At 43.2% G+C, this 19,238-nt stretch overlaps 1 protein-coding gene across 1 annotated transcript in view; it reads left to right on the top strand.

The window, feature by feature from the left end:
* The window catches only part of SLC22A15 (solute carrier family 22 member 15), a 95,317-nt gene that overhangs the window by 649 nt on the left and 75,430 nt on the right, over nucleotides 1-19,238 (top strand). Inside the window, exon 2 of the mRNA XM_052637769.1 lies at nucleotides 16,850-17,062. Coding sequence (XP_052493729.1) covers nucleotides 16,850-17,062 — 213 coding nt within the window. The remainder of the gene's footprint in view (nucleotides 1-16,849; nucleotides 17,063-19,238) is intronic.

Genomic DNA, 19,238 nt, shown 5'->3' with positions numbered 1-19,238 from the left:
GGTTTCTTTCTTTCTTTCTGGTTTAAGTTCTGCTGGGTCATTCTGCCCAGAGCCACTTTGGGCTTGACGCTATTTTAAGTCCATAGTACCATCTACAACGGGTGGTGTAAGAGGGAATCAGTTCTTCATGGTATAGAATTCTCCCAGACAGCCTGCACACCACATCCTAGAAATGAGTTCTGTATGCTCAAGGTCACTACAAATACACTTTGCCATGCAAAAGTTACTCTTTCTTTGCTTTTTAAAATGGCCCATTTGACATTAATTACTACTCTTATTCTAGTGGCATTTTATTCTTAGATCCTTTTTAGTATCTACTATGAGTTGGCCATTTTAGTTTTTCCTTCATTCACCATATAGTGAGTGCCTGCTGTATGCTTAGCAGGGGCTGCAATGTTTATAAATCGAAGTCTCTTTCCTGTGAAGTTTGCATTCTTGTGGCCTTGGGGTGAAGCAGTGTGTGCTAAGTTGCTTCAGTCGCGTCCCACTCTTTGCGGCCAGACACCTCTGTCCATGAGATTTTCTTGGCAAGAATACTGGAGTGGGTTCCCATGTCCTCATCCAGGGCATCTTCCCCACCCAGAGATTGAACCCTCTTCTTTCATGTCTCCCACAGAAAGCAGGAAGTTAAATAATTGCAATTAACCTGTGATGGTTGATTGAATAAGTTATTCTGAGCTAAGGACAGGGTGGTCATGGATATAAGTACCAATCCACCAGTTGCTTAAACTTTGTGTAAGTCAACTGCTCAACAGGACGATTGGGAGGGTTAGAGGTGAGGATTGACTAAGTGATTCTCTTTTCCACTAAAATGTTTGAAAGTTCAGTTGATTTCATCATCTGGCAGTAGAACCATCTGAACGATGCTCTCATAGATTAAGTCAGTTCTTTCTCCCGAAAAACAAGTTCTCAGTTCACAAATATGCAATTTTCTGAAGTTCCTTTAAGTGTGTTGTTTTAGCTTTAAATGCAGTTTACTGTGGAGAAAAAGTGTTTGTGCTCAATCATAAAAGAGCATTTAATGCCAACAACAGAATTGTAAGCATGATGCCTGATGGGTGCTTATTGGGTTGGCCAAAAAGCTTGTTCAGGTTTTTCATAACATCTTACAGGAAAACCCAGTATAATATTTTCTCTTTGAGAAAATTCCTATTCTAACCAAGAATTTCAGGAACATGACTCCCTCTCTGAGTAACCTTACGTCCCCATCCCTGCACTCTGCCTCCTGTGTCATTATCTTCTCACCTGACTAGCCAGGTATTCAGTGACCTTGAATAATTTTGTCTTGAGTGGAGCGTGGCACTAAAAAGGCCACTATTCCTGTGTTCAGCACCTGTTAAATTTCCACCACTTACCTTTTTTTTTTTGATTCCCCGGTGGCTCAGACGGTAAAGAGTCTGCCTGCAATGCAGGAGACCTGGATTCGATCCCTGGGTGGAGAAGATCCTCTGGAGAAGGAAATGGCAACCCACTCTAGTATTCTTGCCTGGAAAAACCCATGGACAGAGGAGCCTTGCAGGCCACAGTACATGGGGCTTGCAAGAGTCAGACACGACTGAGCAACTTCACTTTAACCTTTTTTTTAATGGTTGACGCAGGTGGTTAGAGTTTGGTACCAGAGTGATCTAAGCCCATGACCATTCATTGAATCCTACTTGTTGTGTGGTCAGCATTCATCATAGAAGAACTAGCTCTTAGAGCGTTAGGCATAAGTACCTGTTTATCATGTGAGTATGGGCTGGGAAGGTACCCTGTAGCTGTGCTGATCCCAAAAGAGATGCCCATCCAAGCAGAAGTGAATTATTCATAGCTGTTACCTCTTTGTGAGGACTTAACTACTCCATAGAGCTATATCATCCAAATGGTCCTAGGGTCACTCAGAGCTATCCTGGATATGAGAGTGGAGCTCCCCAGAGCCTATTCTACCAAGTCTACTTGGTAGACTTGATGATTTGGGCTAGGGGAGCTGGCCTGCAGAGTGTGAGAACTGGAGAGCCCCTTAACACAGTTGTAATGCGATGCTTTCATCATTCAGGTGGGGGTCGCTTTCTCTACCAAAGGAAAAAGCCATTTTTAGAGTTGATTGGCTTTAATGGAAGGAGCTTGATGGCTTGTCTGCTTTTAAAACTGAAGCCCTTGTCTTCCCAGTGCTCAGTGAGGGTACAGACCAATGGTTTAGCAGCCCTGCCCGAGACGGGGAGTCCTGCACATTAAGACTGCACATTGTGGACTGCCAGGGAGAGGGACTGTGGTGGAGGGTGGGGATAGGGGGACTGCCTCAGCAGGAGCCTTTTCTGTGTCTGTGGTTTGGTGATGACCAGCTTCATCCAAGAAACACCAAGCTAGAGGGACAAAGATGGAAACCTTACAGACCCTTTTGCATTTTCTTCTTTCTAGGATCATTAAAAAAAAACAACACAACTCCCTGTACTTTGAACACATCCAAGTTAAAACTGAGAGGACAAAACCAAATTATAAGCCACATCTAAAGGTCTTTAGGTTAACTGTTTTCTTAGATTGTAGATACCATCATGTAACTCCTCAAACATTTTCTCAATATCCAATTTCTTTTGGCTAGGAGACCTACCTTCACTTGCTTTGGAAACACAATCTTTGGAATCCCCATAATGGTCAACTATCTGATACATAGAGAATAAATGCAGGTTTTGTAGATTTCTTATCATCATGATGGGATCACATGCCCTGATAGTAAGGATGCTTGGTTTTAGTGTCTCCTGCATTGCAGATGGAATCTTTACCCTCTGAGCCATCGGGGAAGCCCACTTTTTCATAAGCAGGAATCTAGAGGACAAAAATTGCCTTCTGTGAAACTAGCCGTGTTGTAAACAAGCAATAAGATTTCTAAGTTTTTAGTTAGAAAAATTCTTACCCACCCCCGAAATATACATACCCTCCTTTGTGTGCGCTCAGTCGTGTCCAGCTCCTTGTGACCCCATAGACTGGAACCCGCCAGGCTCCTCTGTGCATGGGCTTTTCCCGGCAAGGATACTGGAGTGGGTTGCCATTTCCTTCTCCGGGGCGTCTTCCCAGCCCAGGCTCACATCTCTTAATCTCCTGTGCTGGCAGCTGGATTCTTTGCCACTGTGCCATTTAGGGAGCCTCACCCTCCTTTGGGGAGGAGGTAAATATCTGTAATATTGAAATATGAATAATTCTATTTATTACCATTTCTATTTTCTAGTCGTGATTCAAAATCGATGCTGTCATCACTGTTTTGTGTTTGTGTGTGCTTATTTGCCAGACCATTTGGAGGCAAGTTGGAATACACATCTTTGCTTCTTGATCCCTTTGGACATAAAGTGGAAAAGGACCCTACTACTTTGTTCTGAGTCAGAGATTTCAGCTCCCTCATTTTGCTCAGGATTATGAATCATAGGTTGTGGTATAATTTGCACAGAATTTAAAACACCCATTAATTAACAGAAACATGTAACCTGTAATAAGCCTTTATTTCACCTGCAGAATTGAGATGCTGCTGTGAACCTCAGCTTAAGATACAGTACTCTAGTGTTTTGGAGTGCATTATTTTTATATAAACTCAAAAACCTGAACAATACTTTTCAGCTCCTAGAACTGCCAGTATTTTCATATTGTTCATGCAATGAATATCTTTTCATGGTGCTTTAGAAAGTGGAATGACTGAACAGATATTTTGCAGAAGAGGAAACTATAATAGTCAACATATAAAAAGATGTTTACCTTCAGTGGTCATCTGGGACAGGCATATTAAAATAACTATGAAATATGATTTCACACTTATTAGGTTAGCAAACATTTAATAATCTAACAATACAAGTGTGATGAAAATGAGAAGTAGAAAGTATCCCACTTTGGGGATACTTTGGCACTGTCTTTGGACTTCCCTGGTGGCTCAGATGGTAAAGCTTCTGTCTACAATGCGGGAGACCTGGGTTCGATCCCTGGGTCGGGAAGATCCCCTGGAGAAGGAAATGGCAATCCACTCTAGTACTATTGCCTGGAAAATCCCATGGACAGAGGAGCCTGGTAGGCTACAGTCCATACGGTCGCAAAGAGTCGGACACGACTGAGCAACTTCACTTCACTTCAGTAAAATTACAACCAGCGTTGGACTCCTTGGTATATGTGTGATATCTCTTGAGCTTCTGCATAAGCAGATAAGTGTAGGATTTTTACTGCAGCATTGTTTGTCATGATAAAAACTAGTAACCACCTAAATGATTGGTAGCTCAGAGGGTAGAGCATCTGCCTGCAATGCAGGAGACCTGGGTTCAATCCCTCGGTCAGGAAGATCCCCTGGAGAAGGAAGTGGCAACCCACTCCAGTATTCTTGCCTGAAGAATCCCATGGACGGAAGAGCCTGGTAGGCTACAGTCCACGGGGTCCCAAAGAGTTGGACATGACTGAGCGACTTTACTTTCTTTCTTTTCTTTCTAAATGGTTCCCCAAAAGGAACTGGATAATTAAAATGTAATATAAATTTGATAGAATAAAACAGTTAACATGAACACAGTAGGTCTACACAGGACCACATGGATGAATCTTTTAAAGCACAATGTGAAATGAAAAAAAAAAACAGTGTGATATATACAACGTGAAACATAACTCTCATAACAAATTTTTTAAAATTAGGAAACAATACTGTATGTGCCTTATGAATGTATATGAACAGTGTAGAAGCATAAACATGAAGTAGATTGACACACAATTCCTTCCCTCTTGGGAAGGAAGGGAGGGGATGTGAGAAGGGATGGATACAAAGGAGATTTCCTCTGTATCTGTAATATTGTATTATTAGAATCTAAGACAATATGATAAATTGCCACTAGTTAATTGTGGTGGTGGGTTCATGAATCATTTTTATTTGTTCCACTTTTCTGTGTTAAAATTTTTTTTAATTAAAATGGTAAAAGAAGATGTGCATGCCTTGGAGAGGATGCTACAGTATGAGAATAACAATTCACTCTTTTATTGCTCTTCCTTTAACCCATTATGACTGTGAGTTGTGGTCATTTATTACTCAGGAGTGGGGCTTCCCCTGTGGCTCAGTGGTAAAAGAGTCTGCCTGCAGCGCAGGAGACCCGAGTTCGATCCCTGAGTCAGGAAGATCCTTTGAGGGAGGGCATGGCAACCCACTCCACTATTCTTACCTAGAGAATCCCATGGACAGAGGAGCCTGGTGGGCTACAGTCCATAGGGTCACAAAATAGTCTGATGTGACTAAAGCAACTGAGCAAAAAGCAAATACTCAGGAGGAAGAGTGGGTTTTGTTCGGGATGCTTTATTGAACTTTGTGTAGAACACCATCCCATCTCATGGCTCCCACCTGCTAGTATTTATCTTTATGTCCCTTCTCCCCAGGAGATTCATTGGAAGACTGCCTTTCCATGACGTGTCACTGAGGTGGATAGCTTATGGTTCTAACCTCTCAACCATAAGTGAGTGATACAGTCCACATCATAAACCTTAGGGAAGACCTTAATGGACTGCAATCACTAAGACCGTCCCTTAGGCCCCAGGGAATTCCCACCACCCTCTGGCGTTCAGCCATGATGAGAACCTGTGGCATTAGTTAGAGCTTTTGTCAGGACTCCCAAGACGTGGGACCATCTACCAGGGATCTCTGCTAGTCTGAGCCAGTTTTATGCCACACTTACCCTCAAATTTAGTTCTGTCTGCCTTGAGACAATGGCTGAGAGCTTGGGTGATAATCTGGGGAACTTTGCCTTCTGTTCTTCCATCAGTTTCGGGGAATGGGTGCCGGTAGGTCAAGGAGACCATAGTTACTCTTGTCTCCAGTACGATCTCAGGAAAAATGTTGTCTACAAACAGACACTGCCCCCTGGTGTAAAGCAGAGGAAGCTGCGGATTGTCAGACCCTCCTGTTTCCATTTGGGGAGGGTATGGAGATACAAGGAGGCCTCCAGAAGGTGCGAAAGTCGCTCAATCATGTCCGACTCTTGGCTACTTCATGGACTATAAAGCCCATGGAATTCTCCAGGCCAGAATACTGGAGTGGGCAGCCTTCCCTTCTCCAGGCTATCTTCCCAATCCAGGGATTGAACCCAGGTCTCCTGCATTGCAGGCAGATTCTTTACCAGCTGAGACACAAGTGAAGCCCAAGAATACTGGAGTGGGTAGCCTATCCCTTCTCCAGGGGAACTTCCCAAGGGAGCTCCTTAGAGCCTGGAGGGTCTCAAGAGCTAGGATGCGCCTTGGGAAGCAACTGACATCATTGTAGCACCCGGCCCCCAGCAGCATGCTGGCCAGGGCTACTTGCAGCTGATCGATACACGCCATGAGAGAAGGAAGGTGTTACACTCAAAGACAGCACAGAAAAGTCATTTAAAATACGAAGCTGGGCAGTGTGAATATGACAGTATAAACACTAGACTTGAAGGCTGTGACTCTGCTGAGAGGTGGCTGAGTCAACTCATGCCGCTGACCCCTCAGTTTTCTTTGTGCTCTTGGAAATGGCTGGATCATGAAAGTTCAGTTCATTTGTTTTGCAAGGTCAGAATCTCTTAAAGTTGCCCTGTGCCTATCAGTTAGTTGGCATTGTGTTAGTGTTGACTTTGGGATTGTCAGAATACTGACTTGATTCATCCCCACAGCTCGAGGCTGCCTTAGAAGAAGAAGCCATCAAATCCAAAGACACACACAGCTCAGAAATCTACTTTCTCATTTTCTTGACCAAACACTTAAACAGAAACTAACGTCTGCACTAATGGGAATTGTATGGTGCTCAACAATTAGTATATGGTGGCTGTAAAAAAAAAGAGAAAATATAGGGAAAAAATTACGAGAACTTCTGCCACCTGGAAGTAAAATATGCTCACCCTTTGGCATATAGATGAGCTTCCTGACTTTGTATTTTATAAATATGTACATTTGTCCTTTGTGCAAGAATTTTTATCTTGACCTGATTTTGTCTGTCAATAACACTGTGAATACCTTGCTGCACTCACAGATTAGCAACTCCGTATTTTTTAATGGCTGCAGCGCGGTGTCCCAATGTGTGGCCATATCATAATTTGCTTATTCCAGTTCTCTTTTGTTGCAAATGTAGATTGGCTGGTTCCTCTTTTTCAGTGTTCTGGAACTCATGACTTCTGGATCATCCTTTGACTCAGTCACTTTTTCCAGGCAGTTTTACCACTCTTTTTAAGCCCAAAATTCTGATGATTGGTTCCTCTCGTTTCCCCCAGGTCTTCTTTGTCTCAGCTTGATGGATGAAATAGAGGTTATGGATGTAAACTTCCTTTCCTTTAACTTCAGAATTAATTTTTTATTCTTGTCTATGTTTCTCCACAGTGTCCAAGAGGAAAACATACCTCTGCTTTCTTTTCAGGGATATCTTCTCACTTTTGTTCTTGATTCTGTATTATTCTACATCAGCTCTTTCTTTTTTTTTTTTAGCATAGAATTATGTAGACTTTATTTTTTAGAGAAGTATTAGGTTCACAGCAAAGTTGAGCAGAAGGTACAAAGGTTTCCCCTACATCTCCAGGCAAGAATACTGGAGTGGGTTGCCATAGCCATTGCCTTCTCTAGGGGCCTTCCCAACCTGGGGTTTGAACTCAGGTCTCTTGCACTGCGGGCAGATTCTTTACAGTCTGAGCCGCAAGGGAAGAGCTGAATATACAGCCTTCCCCATTGTCAACATCCCCCATCAGAGTGGCACACTTGTTACAACTGATGAGACTAGACTGACACATCACTGCCGTGTCTCCAGTTTACATTAGGGTCCCTCTTGGCGTTGGACATTCTATGAGCCTGGGCAAACTCACAATGACATGTATCTACTATTATAGTATCGTATTTAGTCTTTCTACTGCCATAAAAATCCTTTGTGCTCTGCCTGTTTCTCCTTCCTAAGCCCTGGCAACCACCACATCATTTATTTCCGATCTTGCAGCTTTCTGCATTCTCTGACATCACAAGTAATGGACTGTGTGGTAGATTTAGGTGGTGTATGGAAATATTATTAAATAGCAACGCATAAAATAAGAGGGTTACTCTCTTTTGAATCCTTGAATCCTTTTGTTTATTTAAGAAGAAAGTGCTAGCACTTCTCAAAACATTAGCAAATACCTCTTTTAACAAAGGGACTGAACCAGAATTAAGGAAGGTTCAGACTTTGTATAAAAACATTACCTGGTTAGGATTGAACAACATTATTCTGTTTTTATTGCATTTATTATTCATTTTCTTTTCGTTTTTTTTTTTTTTGCCATACCATGTGGCTTGCAGGGTCTCAGTCTCCCATCAGGTATTGAACCCAGGCCACAGCAGTGAAAGCCTAGGATCGTAGCCACCAGGCAACCTGGGAACTCCCCTATTACTCATTTTTTTTAAAAAAACTTTCAAAAATTATGAAACATTTCAAATGGAATACAGAGAATAGTATCACAAACACGTATACTTACTTCCAGGTTTAATAAATGCCTGTATTTTGCCATGTTTGTCTAAGGTTGTGTTGGTCATAGTTCAACCAGAGAAAGAGGAAACAGAACTCCTAGAGAGAGATATATGTTTGTATATATGTGTGTATCTGTGTTGTATATATGTATACGATTATATATGTATCAGTGAATAATTTGTTCTGAGGATTTGACCTTATACCATCGTGGGAGCTGATTTCGCAGTCTCTGTAAGGCTGTTGTCTCTGTGTTTGAAGCTGGAGCTTGAAGTCTGCAGGGAAGGCAGCCTGGAGCCCATCAGAATTGATTGGAATCAGTGTCATTCTCACTGCCTGCAACCTTGATGAGGCAAATGCTATCATGGAACTAAACACACGTCTGGCCCAGGAATCAGAGCAGCTGAAGGAGGGTCCAGGGGAGTATAGATCAGAAGCAGGTCCAAATGAGGCAAACAAAGATGTGACGGTGGCTGTGAGGCACAAAAGCACTGCCCCCAACCCTCTGAGCATGCTCCCTTGCTTTCATGCCTCCCTGCTAAAACTTGCCCCAAAATATCTCTTGTGTCTTACCTTAAATAAAAATATTCTAGCTAACACTTACATTGTAACAGGGTGTTTATAGTTACACCTAGATGGTTATATTTGTATTGATACACAATTTTATTTCTCTGTAAGTTCACTTAAGTTAAAAAAATTTGAGTCAACTTAAAAGCAGACCATTAAGTAAGTAATAAAAAGCAGAAATGGGCGTGTGGCACTCTTGCAGCTGGGGTTACCCAGGTAACTGAAGTTTGGCAAAAGCTGAGCCTGCCCCGTACTGCTTTTTCAAAGAACACTAAGAATGTGTTCTTTATCTTCCTGGCTCTGACTGGACTTCTTCTTTGGCTTAAGAACTCTTTCCCTGATTTTTAAAAAATAATTTCCTTTTCTATTTTGGCTGTGCTGGGTCTTCGTGGCTGCTCGGGCTCTTGTCTAGTTTCGGCACGTGGGCTCATGAGCTGTGGCTCCAAGGCTCTAATCACAGGCTTAGTAGTTGGGGCACTTGGTCGTAGCTGCTCTGAGGCATGTGGGATCTTCTGGGATCAAGGGTAGAACCTCTGTCTCCTGCATTGGCAGGTGGATTCTCTACCACTGAGCCACCAGGGAATCCCCCTTCCTTGATTTCTGTTTTGACTAAATCCCTCCCAGTCTTTCCCTGCCTAGCTCAGATGTCACATTTGCAACCTTTCTCTTTATTCCCTGAGTTAGAATTCACATCTGCTTTCTTTATGCCCTCATTAATTTAATTTCTACTCTGGCTAATAGAGCATTTGCTAAATGTGCCTTGTATTTATATTTTTGGGCATATTTGTTGTCCTCACCTGAATGTATGTGCTCAGAAGAAAACAACTGTTTCTTATTCATCATTGTGATCACCCGAGGCTCGTGATACACTGTGTTGTGAAGTGTTGGTGCTCACTAAATTTTTTAAAAAAAGTAAACTAAAGTAACAGAAGGGAGGTGGTCAGGTGGTGGCATTTCCATTTAATTTGGGAGATTGAGAGTGAAGCAGATGCATATCAAATATGTGTCCAAAATCTTAATTACTGGCTGGTCCCAGAATTACTGGGTTTTAACCCATTGTCATTTTCTGTGCCAGATTATGCAAGGAATTCATTAACAAAATGTATCTTAGACTGTTAGACACACAGTAGTGTGTTGGTTTTCTTAAAAAGAAATAGAAGTACAAGTCAGGGTTTCATCTCTTCAGAAGATGATCAATCATTAGCAAAGGAAAATGTAACTCTATCTATACTGTTAAATAATGATGCAAAATAATATTTTCCCAGTAAGTAATGGAGAAGGCAATGGCACCCCACTCCAGTACTCTCGCCTGGAAAATTCCATGGACAGAGGAGCCTGGTAGGCTGCAGTCCATGGGGTCGCTAAGAGTCGCATGCAACTGAGGGACTTCACTTTCACTTTTCACTTTCATGCATTGGAGAAGGAAATGGCAACCCACTCCAGTGTTCTTGCCTGGAGAATCCCAGGGACGGGGGAGCTTGGTGGGCTGCCATCTCTGGGGTCACACAGAGTTGGAGACGACTGAAGCAACTTAGCAGCAGCAGTAAGTATTAGAACCATTGAATGCTTTAGACATTAAAAAAGAAGGGGACATATGTATACCTGTGGCTAATTCATGTTGATTTTGGCAGAAAACAACACAATTCTGTAGAGCAATTATCCTTCAATTAAAAAATAAATTAATTAAAAAAGAGACATCAGCGTGGTCCAGAGTGATTTGTTAAAACTTCAGAAGAAGGACTGAGCTCAAGCTAAACTTTGAAGGTTGGGTTTAGAGAGAAGCAGGAAGGTCATTTCAGGTGGGGAGACATAGTTTTGGAGAAAGTATAGAAGAGGGCATACCCTAGACCCTTGCTACACAAGGTGTGGCCCAAGCCATCAACACTGACACCACCAGAGCTTGTTAGAAAAACAGAATATCAGGTCCCATCCCGGCCTACAGAACCAGTCTCTGCAAGGTAGAGTTTCGGAGGCTCTGATAGGTGCTATTTGGATGGAGCTATATGATTTACTCTATATTGTTGGCTAAAGAAATATCCCCTTTGACCTTCAGAATAGGCTAGCTAGATATGAACGAGTTAGATAAAGATGTACTGCCAATGTCCAGTCTTACTAGAAGGAAACATGAAGTTTAGAAAGGTTTTGATTTGCTGGAAATTTACTAGAGCTGCATTTCAGACTCAGGTGTACAGATTGCATATGCTTTTCACAGCACACCGTGAAAAGTCCTGTTTGAGGAGTTCAACAGGCTAGTTCAGAAAGCTCGAATGTGGATAAGGTAGCAGTTGTGTCAAGTGGTGGAGATCTGGATGCTAGGACATCTGTTATTTGCCCAGTAATATGATCTAACCAGAAGGGTTTCATGAGGACTGCATCAGGGGTACTGATCTGGTGGCGTTATGTAGATGAGAGTCGGGGAGGAAATGGGACTTAGAGACACCAGTTATTTAGAGCGGAATTAAAATTTTTAAACACAAAAAATAAGTGTCAGTGGGACTTCCCTAATGGTGTAGTGGTCAAGAATCTGCCTGCCAATGTAGGGGACACAGGTTCAACCCCTGGCCCAGGAGGACCCCATATTCCTCAGGGCAGCTAAACCAATCCACCACGACTACTGAGCCTGTGCTCTAGAGCCCATACTGTGCGACAAGAGAAGCCCCCGTAATGAGAAGCACACGTGCAGCAGTGGGGACCCAGTGCTGCCAAAAAATAAATATAAAATTAAAAAAAATAGTGTCAGGAAGTTCCCTGGTGGCCCGCTGCTTATGGCTCTGTGCTTCCAGGGCAGGGGGTACTGTTTCGATCCTTGGTTGGGGAACTAAGATCCCACAAAGCTGTGTGGTGGGACCAAAAACAATATTATCAGTAAGTCCCCCACAGATATTTATTGAACACCTACTTTGTGCCGGGCCATGGGCATTTAGTGCTGCCTTCGTGATGTGGTCATGCTCATATAATGCTTTTGGTTGAGCCAATTAGATAACTGAGTACTAAGTGCGTAAAATATTCACAGTGATGACCACCATGAAGTCGCCTTTGTTTCCCCTCTCCCAACTTTTTCTCTGAAAAAAGTTCTGGCCCCAAAGTTAGGTGGCTCTCAGTCTCATCCTGGTTTTGCCATTAGTGTGTTACATAATTGCCCTGTGGCTCATCTTTCCTACTTACAACATAAACATCACATTTACCATGACATCACAGCACAAGATATTGTGATGAGATAATTTATGGGAGACATTTTTCATTTCCTGAGCATGATAAAAGCTTATAATGCTGTTAGTATAAAATTACTTCTAAAACGTTCACTTTTTGAAACTTTCAAAATTTCAATCCCCCAGTGCATCTTAGTCACTTTTCTAATTATAATTATACCGAGAGGGAAACAACAGTCCCGCCATCTGTGGCACTTGTTTTCCTTCCCTGGAGGTAGCACTAGTGAGGATAATGATTTATTGGAGATGTTGTTAGTCCCACTCCAAAGGAGAGTGGATGGTGGTTTTTCATCATGGCTTTAAGGCCCATCTGCAGATGGGTGTGATTCTCTAGACGAGGCTATACGGTGAGTGTGCACGGTGTCACAGCAGAGGGAGGGTAGGAAAGTGTTTGTCCTCGGTGGAAGAAGCAGGATGAGAGCTCTGGGACACTGTCACAGCTGAAGAAGGCAAACTGGGGAAAACCACCCTGTGTTCTTGTGTAGGTGGCACATCCCTCTGACTAGCTAAGGGCTAAACCATCTTTGACTTCATAGGACCATGTGTCCCATGTCTGTGGCTCTGGTGTAAAGGACCTAACAGTAATCTGTATGCAGAGTTTAAGCATCTCCACTTTTACCTAATCCTGGTATCCCTATCACCTTTCATAGTTAGCTTGCATTGTGCAGTAGCATAGTTGCCAGGCTACCCGGTCTGTTTTATCTTTAGCAAAGCCAGGTGGCCATCTGTGTCAAAGACGGAAAGGCTGATACCGTGCTATACATAAGTATAGTGCAGTGAAGCAAATGGTATGGGTTCCAGGAAGGGTCTAGGTGGATCTTTAGGGGGTGAGCAGAAGCAGGAGGGGCTTCCGGAGGAACTGGAGGGAAGACAAGGTGGCGGGAGGTGGGGTGGCGGCGGTGGCACTGAGGGAAGAGCTGCAGGTTTCTGACCCCTCTGGTGACACAAAGCCGTGGCCCTGTGTGTTCCCTGAGGCGGGTGTATGTGTGCGCATGGGGGTAACGAGAACATTGCGGCATGGTAGGAGGAGGGCAGAGAAAGTGGGAAAGGAGGAAGTATTTAATCAACCTGCAGAATGGTAAGAATGATACGGATAATACCAATTAGCTAGGTTTTACTGCCCCCTGTGTTACTTTCCTGTGTTATGTATCAGCTCCACCTCTTTTGTTTTTTAACTCTTTTCTATACATTGTAGTTGCTTCCAGGAATGATAGTCTCCACAGTGAAATATGCCTCGGATTAGAGGATCCTTTGGAGGATTTCCTCCTTTACCTAGAACATTACTTATCCTAGAATGATCCAGATAAAAATAAGATGGGTTAATATATTTTCAACAAACACTTAGAATGGTGTCTTTTATATAGTTAGAGAAGTGCTTGCTGCTGTTATTAGTATTCCCATTCTGGTCATTCATTCATCCATTGACTTGTTGAACGTGTGATATCATCTATTTGGGCCCTTAGTTTCTTGCTTCGGGAACCTGAAGGTGAATCTGATGTAGATCCTGCCCTCAGAGAGTATATTTCAGTAGAAAAAACTAAAGCAAGTAAATACATAAATGTACAGTGCAGTGAAGAAAATGATATGGGTTCTAAGAAAGGTCTTGATCAAGTTTTCAGAGTGAGTGGAAGCAGGAGAGGGCTTCTGGGGGGTTGGAGGGAAGGTGGTGGTAGGTGGGGTGAAGGAGGGGTATCTGAGTTACATCTCAGAGGTGGGGAAAGAGTCAGACATTGACAGCAGGAGGAAGTGCTTTCCAGGAAAAGTCAGTGGTACAACCAAAGCAGAAAAGAGCACATTTAGAGAGAAAACACCATTAGTTAGCTTTGCTGGGTTGAAGGCTGTGCGTTTACCAGAACATGTGTTCTGCCTCATCTCCTGAGTTCCCTTTGCTGCATTTTTTTCATTTCTTTACCCATGAATTAAATTTCAGCAGGTTGTAATCAGGAAGGGCAGTTACTAAAACGGGTGCAAGTGGCTTTGTAATTATAGCTGCTGCTAAATGCTGTTCTTGAAATTATTAAGGTTTTCATTTTTGTAAGCTGATTGCCTCCTGTTCTGAAAACATCCTTAATAATATACAAATAGAGGCCAAGAAGCAATATAAATCTAGAAACTTGTTTTCTTTTGCATTTTACAGTAAATCACACACACAGACTGACCTGTGGCGACTTTGCATCTCCAGAGGCCCACAGTCATTGGACTCACAATAGGTTGGGACTGCTTACATCCTTGCAGCCTTGGCAGACAGGGGAAAAATCACATCTTGGGTTTTAGCTTTCTGTTATGACACACACAGTGTCATGACTTCTTTTCTCTTTCCTTGACAGTAATTCCATCATCTGCTTGTGATAAATTACTCTGCCTTTGGTGCTTCAGCTTATCCACTTAACAGCTGAATATGCCCCTCCAGAATGGTGTGGAAGGAGCTGGGAGTTCCCTGGCAGTGGAGATAAATCTGTGAGCAAGTCTCTCCACCTTTTTATGCCTTGGTCAACTCATCCATCCAGTTAGGTGTTACTAGGTACTATACAGAAATCATACACTTTGTGTTTTTTAAATGCTTAATTTGTTTAAAGGTATTTTAAGACTTTTAAGTTCTAAGTTAATAGCGATAATTTTTTAGCTTAAATTTTTTAAAGTTGTGTTAATTTCTTAGAATAAGATTGTTTCACAATGGAACAGACTTCCTGTATTTTCCTAATAAAATTTAAATGATACATTCATCACAAGAGTAATATAAAATGGATCTATAGTGTCAGGTAGAGAAGGAGAAATATAAGACAATCCTTATATGCAGAATCTGAAAAGAAATTATACAAATGAGCTTATTTACCAAACAGAAACAGACTCATAGAGAATGAACTTAACGGTTGCAGGGGGAAGGATTGGGGGGAAAGAATAGTTAGGGACTTTGGGATGGACATGTAGGTCCTACTGTATAGCACAGGAACTCTGCTTGATGTTATGTGGCCTCCTGGATACGGGGGAAGTTTGGGGGATAATGGATAGATGAATATGTATGACTGGGTCCCATCCCTGTCCACCTGAAACTATTACAACACTGTTAATCAGTTATACTCCAATATAAAATAAAAGGGTGTTATATGGAAAAAAAATTAAAATGGATCTATAGCATAAAAAGTTTGCACAGGGCTCAACAGCTTACAAACCCAATATGGCTTTGTGAATAGCCATAAAGCCCAAAACATTCAGTGAGAAATGTCATATATGCTCAATAAATAATCATTGATTGAATGAATGAGATATTTTTTCTTTAGAGGGAAGCTCCGTTCAGATTAAACAACAATTACAGCTAAAAGCCTGGGTGAGCACCTAGGATTTTGAGTTGTTTACATCTTGTAAGTTGTATAGGATACCTTAGTACCTACTCAAGTGCATATAAAGCTTCCTTGCTTTAACGGAGCATGCTTCCTTCCTCCCCCATGTGTGTGTATGTGTATGTACACACACACATAGACAACAGCTTATGGTGAACGGTGATCAGTGCTGCCGGATTCGTGGTCCCAAGGAGAAGATTTAACTCCAGGACCAGAGGCAGTCTCAATCACTCAGAGCTTTGTGTAGATTTTATTAAAGTAACAGGGATAGAGGCACTGGAAGTGGGCAGGAGAGTACCTGCCTCACTAGTTTAAGTGGAGCCTTCTATACTTTTCTGCTAGCTGCTGAGAATAGAAAAGAAAATACCTCAAGGCTGTGAAAATTTTGCCCAGACCTTCTCCCATAGCGTGGGATTCCCTGGTGCCTCAGAGGGTAAAGCGTCTGCCTACAATGTGGGAGACCCAGGTTCGATCCCTGGGTTGGGAAGATCTCCTGGAGAAGGAAATGGCAACCCATTCCAGTACTCTTGCCTGGAAAATCCCATGGATTGAGAAGCCTGGTAGGCGACAGTCCATAGGGTCGCAAAGAGTTGGACACGACTGACCTACTTCACTTCACTTCACTTCTCCCATAACGTACATCCAAAGCTCAAAAAAAGGCATGTACTTGAACAAGAGATACTGCTGCCCATGAGGCCTACTTGTCTAAGGCAAAAGAATGTTTACGTCCTCGTTAAAGGGGCCTTAGGCTTGGACTTCTTATCAACCTGCCTGACTTAACTCTCTCATATATATGAGACACACACACACACACAATCCACCTGGAGTCACTTGTTGTGTGATCTTGTTGATTTATATATATGTACACACACATACTGTTTTTGGAAACAGTAACTATGCCACAACATGTTTTCTTGTTTAGATCATGAATCCAAGACCAAGACACTCCTGTGCCTTGGAAACTGCTTATCTGAACTAATGTGTGGTGTTGAGGAGAAAATAACTAGAATGTTAGTCTAAGTCAGAGCAGGTAATACTCCCTGCGAGTCTGGAACCATTCTGTGCTGTGCCCTCAGATCTGATGTATCTCAAATGCAGGAAAAAACCTTTGAAGGAAGTACAGGGTGCTTTACAGATGCGATAGCTGGGTTCCGTTTGTGGTAGATCAGGAAGCTTCCTTCCATTTTCTCCTCTGTTTCTAAAGCGTCTCATTTCTGTAGTTCCTACAGACACAAAAGGGAGACTGCTCATTGAAGGTTTGTAAGCTTGCTAATTGCATTTCCAGCCTAGATGGCTCTGTGTGTTTCCTCTTTCAGCTCTACGTGGCCACGGAAGCCATCCTCATTGCGCTGGTCGGGGCCACACCGTCGTACCACTGGGACCTGGCCGAGCTCCTGCCCAACCAGAGCCACAGCAACCAGTCGGCTGGTGAAGACCAGGCCTTCGGGGCCTGGCTCCTGACGGCCAACGGCAGCGAGATGCACAAGCACGTGCACTTCAGTAGCAGCTTTACCTCCATCGCCTCCGAGGTAACTGCAGGAGGTGGGAGCGGGCCCTCGTGACCACTGCATGATCCACCCGGAGCCACTGTGTGGTCTGCTTGATTTAAATTTCAGCCCACCTTCAAATCACTTTCTAGTAAACTTGAGAGTTAAAGAACATCCTTTGAAAACACTTTCTTCTTCCTTCTTACTACAAATGGGAGAAGCGTGAGTCCTAACCAAACTAGTTGGGTTAAGTAAGACACGAACAGAAGGGGCCTCCCAGGTGGCACTTGCTAGTGGTAAAGAACCCACCTGCCAGTGCAGGAGACATAAGGGATGTGGGTCTGAGCCCCTGGAGGAGGGCACGGCAACCCCCCTGTATGCTTGCCTGGAGAATCCCCACGGACAGAGGAGCCTGGCAGGCTACAGTGCATAGGGTCACAAAGAGGCGGATCTGACCGAAGCAACTGAGCATGCACACGCGAACTCTAGAGGAACCCCAATTTGACTAGTGTGTCCTTTAAAGAAGAGTGAATTAAAACTTCCATGTCTTTTTCTTATATCCACAAAAGTCAACAGAATACAGAGAGAAGTGCAGTGACTCACCTTTAACATCCACAGTTCATGTTTAGGTGCAGTCCTGCGTGTGGACCAGCTGGGGGCTCCTCGCCTGTACAACGTCAGATACATACGGTACCACCCAGTGTGGGCAGGAAGCCTCATCTTCAAGGTGATTTTGGTAGCCAGAACCGTTCTGGTAAGCAGAGCGTCTTCTGGGCCAGCCTGAGGTAAATAAGCTGAGTCTACATAGGTGGGTGAGGGCTCCCCTGGTGGCGCTAAGTGGTAAAGAATCACCCAGCCGATGCAGGAGATGCCAGAGATATGGACAGAGGAGCCTGGTGAGCTACAGTCCATGAGGCGCAAAGCGTCGGACATGACTGTGTAACTGAGCCCACAGTCTGGTACAGAGAAACTCTGGAGTAAGAGGCGCAGGGCCCAGACACAGCTGGTTGTTAAAAAGTTGAAATCCTCAGTGTCCTTTGCCTGGTCCCCACCAGCTATCCATTTGCCTGCTGACACCCTGGCCTCATGGGGTTTTCATCACAACAGTCCAGCACCCCTTACCCAAAAACCTCCAGTGGTTCTCCCACCACACACAGTGAAACCCTATATGTTACATTCAGGCTCTGTACCCTCCCCAGCTTGGTGCTGGGTATGCTTTCCAGCTACATTGTGTATTTCCCTCCGCCTCCCCTGCTTGCCACACATGCCCCAAGCTCTCAGACTGCACCTCTTACCTCGGTGAGGACAGCCCCACCATTCACCTGCTCCTCTCCCCGGGGACATCTTGACTTACCTCTCCCTCTCCCGTGACCATCGCCTTCCCTGATAAGTCTTTTCTGACCAGCTGCCTAGAAGTAAATACGCTTTTGTTTCTGCCCCACTAACATTTTGTTTGCACTTACATGACACACTGTAGTTTATGGTTCATTTCTATGTTTTTAAATCCTTTGAGCTTAGAAACCTTATTTTGGTCATCTTTGTGTCTCCATGGCTTCCTCACCGCCACAATAACTACCATCACCACGTGTATCACCACTACTCATCTATAACAATAATGAGTAGCCTTGTGCAGTGACAACAATGAGCCAGGCATTGTAATGTTTTACAGACCTTGTTTCATTTAACTCTCAAAATAATTTATGAAGTAAGCATTATTTCTCTCATTTTATAGATGAAGAAATTGAGACATCTTGAGGTCAGCTAATAAGGGCAGAGCTAGGATTTCAACCCAAATTTGTCTTAACCCAGAAGCCTATGCTCTTAATATTGTACTTTTTAGGGGCCTATCCAATTTAAATCACTGCAGATGGTGACTGTAGCCATGAAATTAAAAGATGCTTGCTCCTTGGAAGAAAAGTTATCACCAACCTAGATAGCATATTCAAAAGCAGAGACATTACTTTACCAACAAAGGTCCGTCTAGTCAAGGCTATGGTTTTTCCAGTAGTCATGTATGGATGTGAGAGTTGGACTATAAAGAAAGCTGAGCACTGAATAATTGATGCTTTTGAATTGTGGTGTTGAAGAAGGCTCTTGAAAGTCCCTTGGACTGCAAGGAGATCCAACCAGTCCATCCTAAAGGAAATCAGTTCTGAATATTCATTGAAAGAACTGATACTGAAGCTGAAAATCCAATACTTTGGCCACCTGATGCTAC

This window comes from Budorcas taxicolor, chromosome 3 (assembly GCF_023091745.1).
Source record: "Budorcas taxicolor isolate Tak-1 chromosome 3, Takin1.1, whole genome shotgun sequence".
Taxonomy (NCBI): Eukaryota; Metazoa; Chordata; class Mammalia; order Artiodactyla; family Bovidae; genus Budorcas; species Budorcas taxicolor.
The sequence above is the reverse complement of the archived record's forward strand: the minus strand, read 5'-3'. Positions and strand labels throughout refer to the sequence as shown.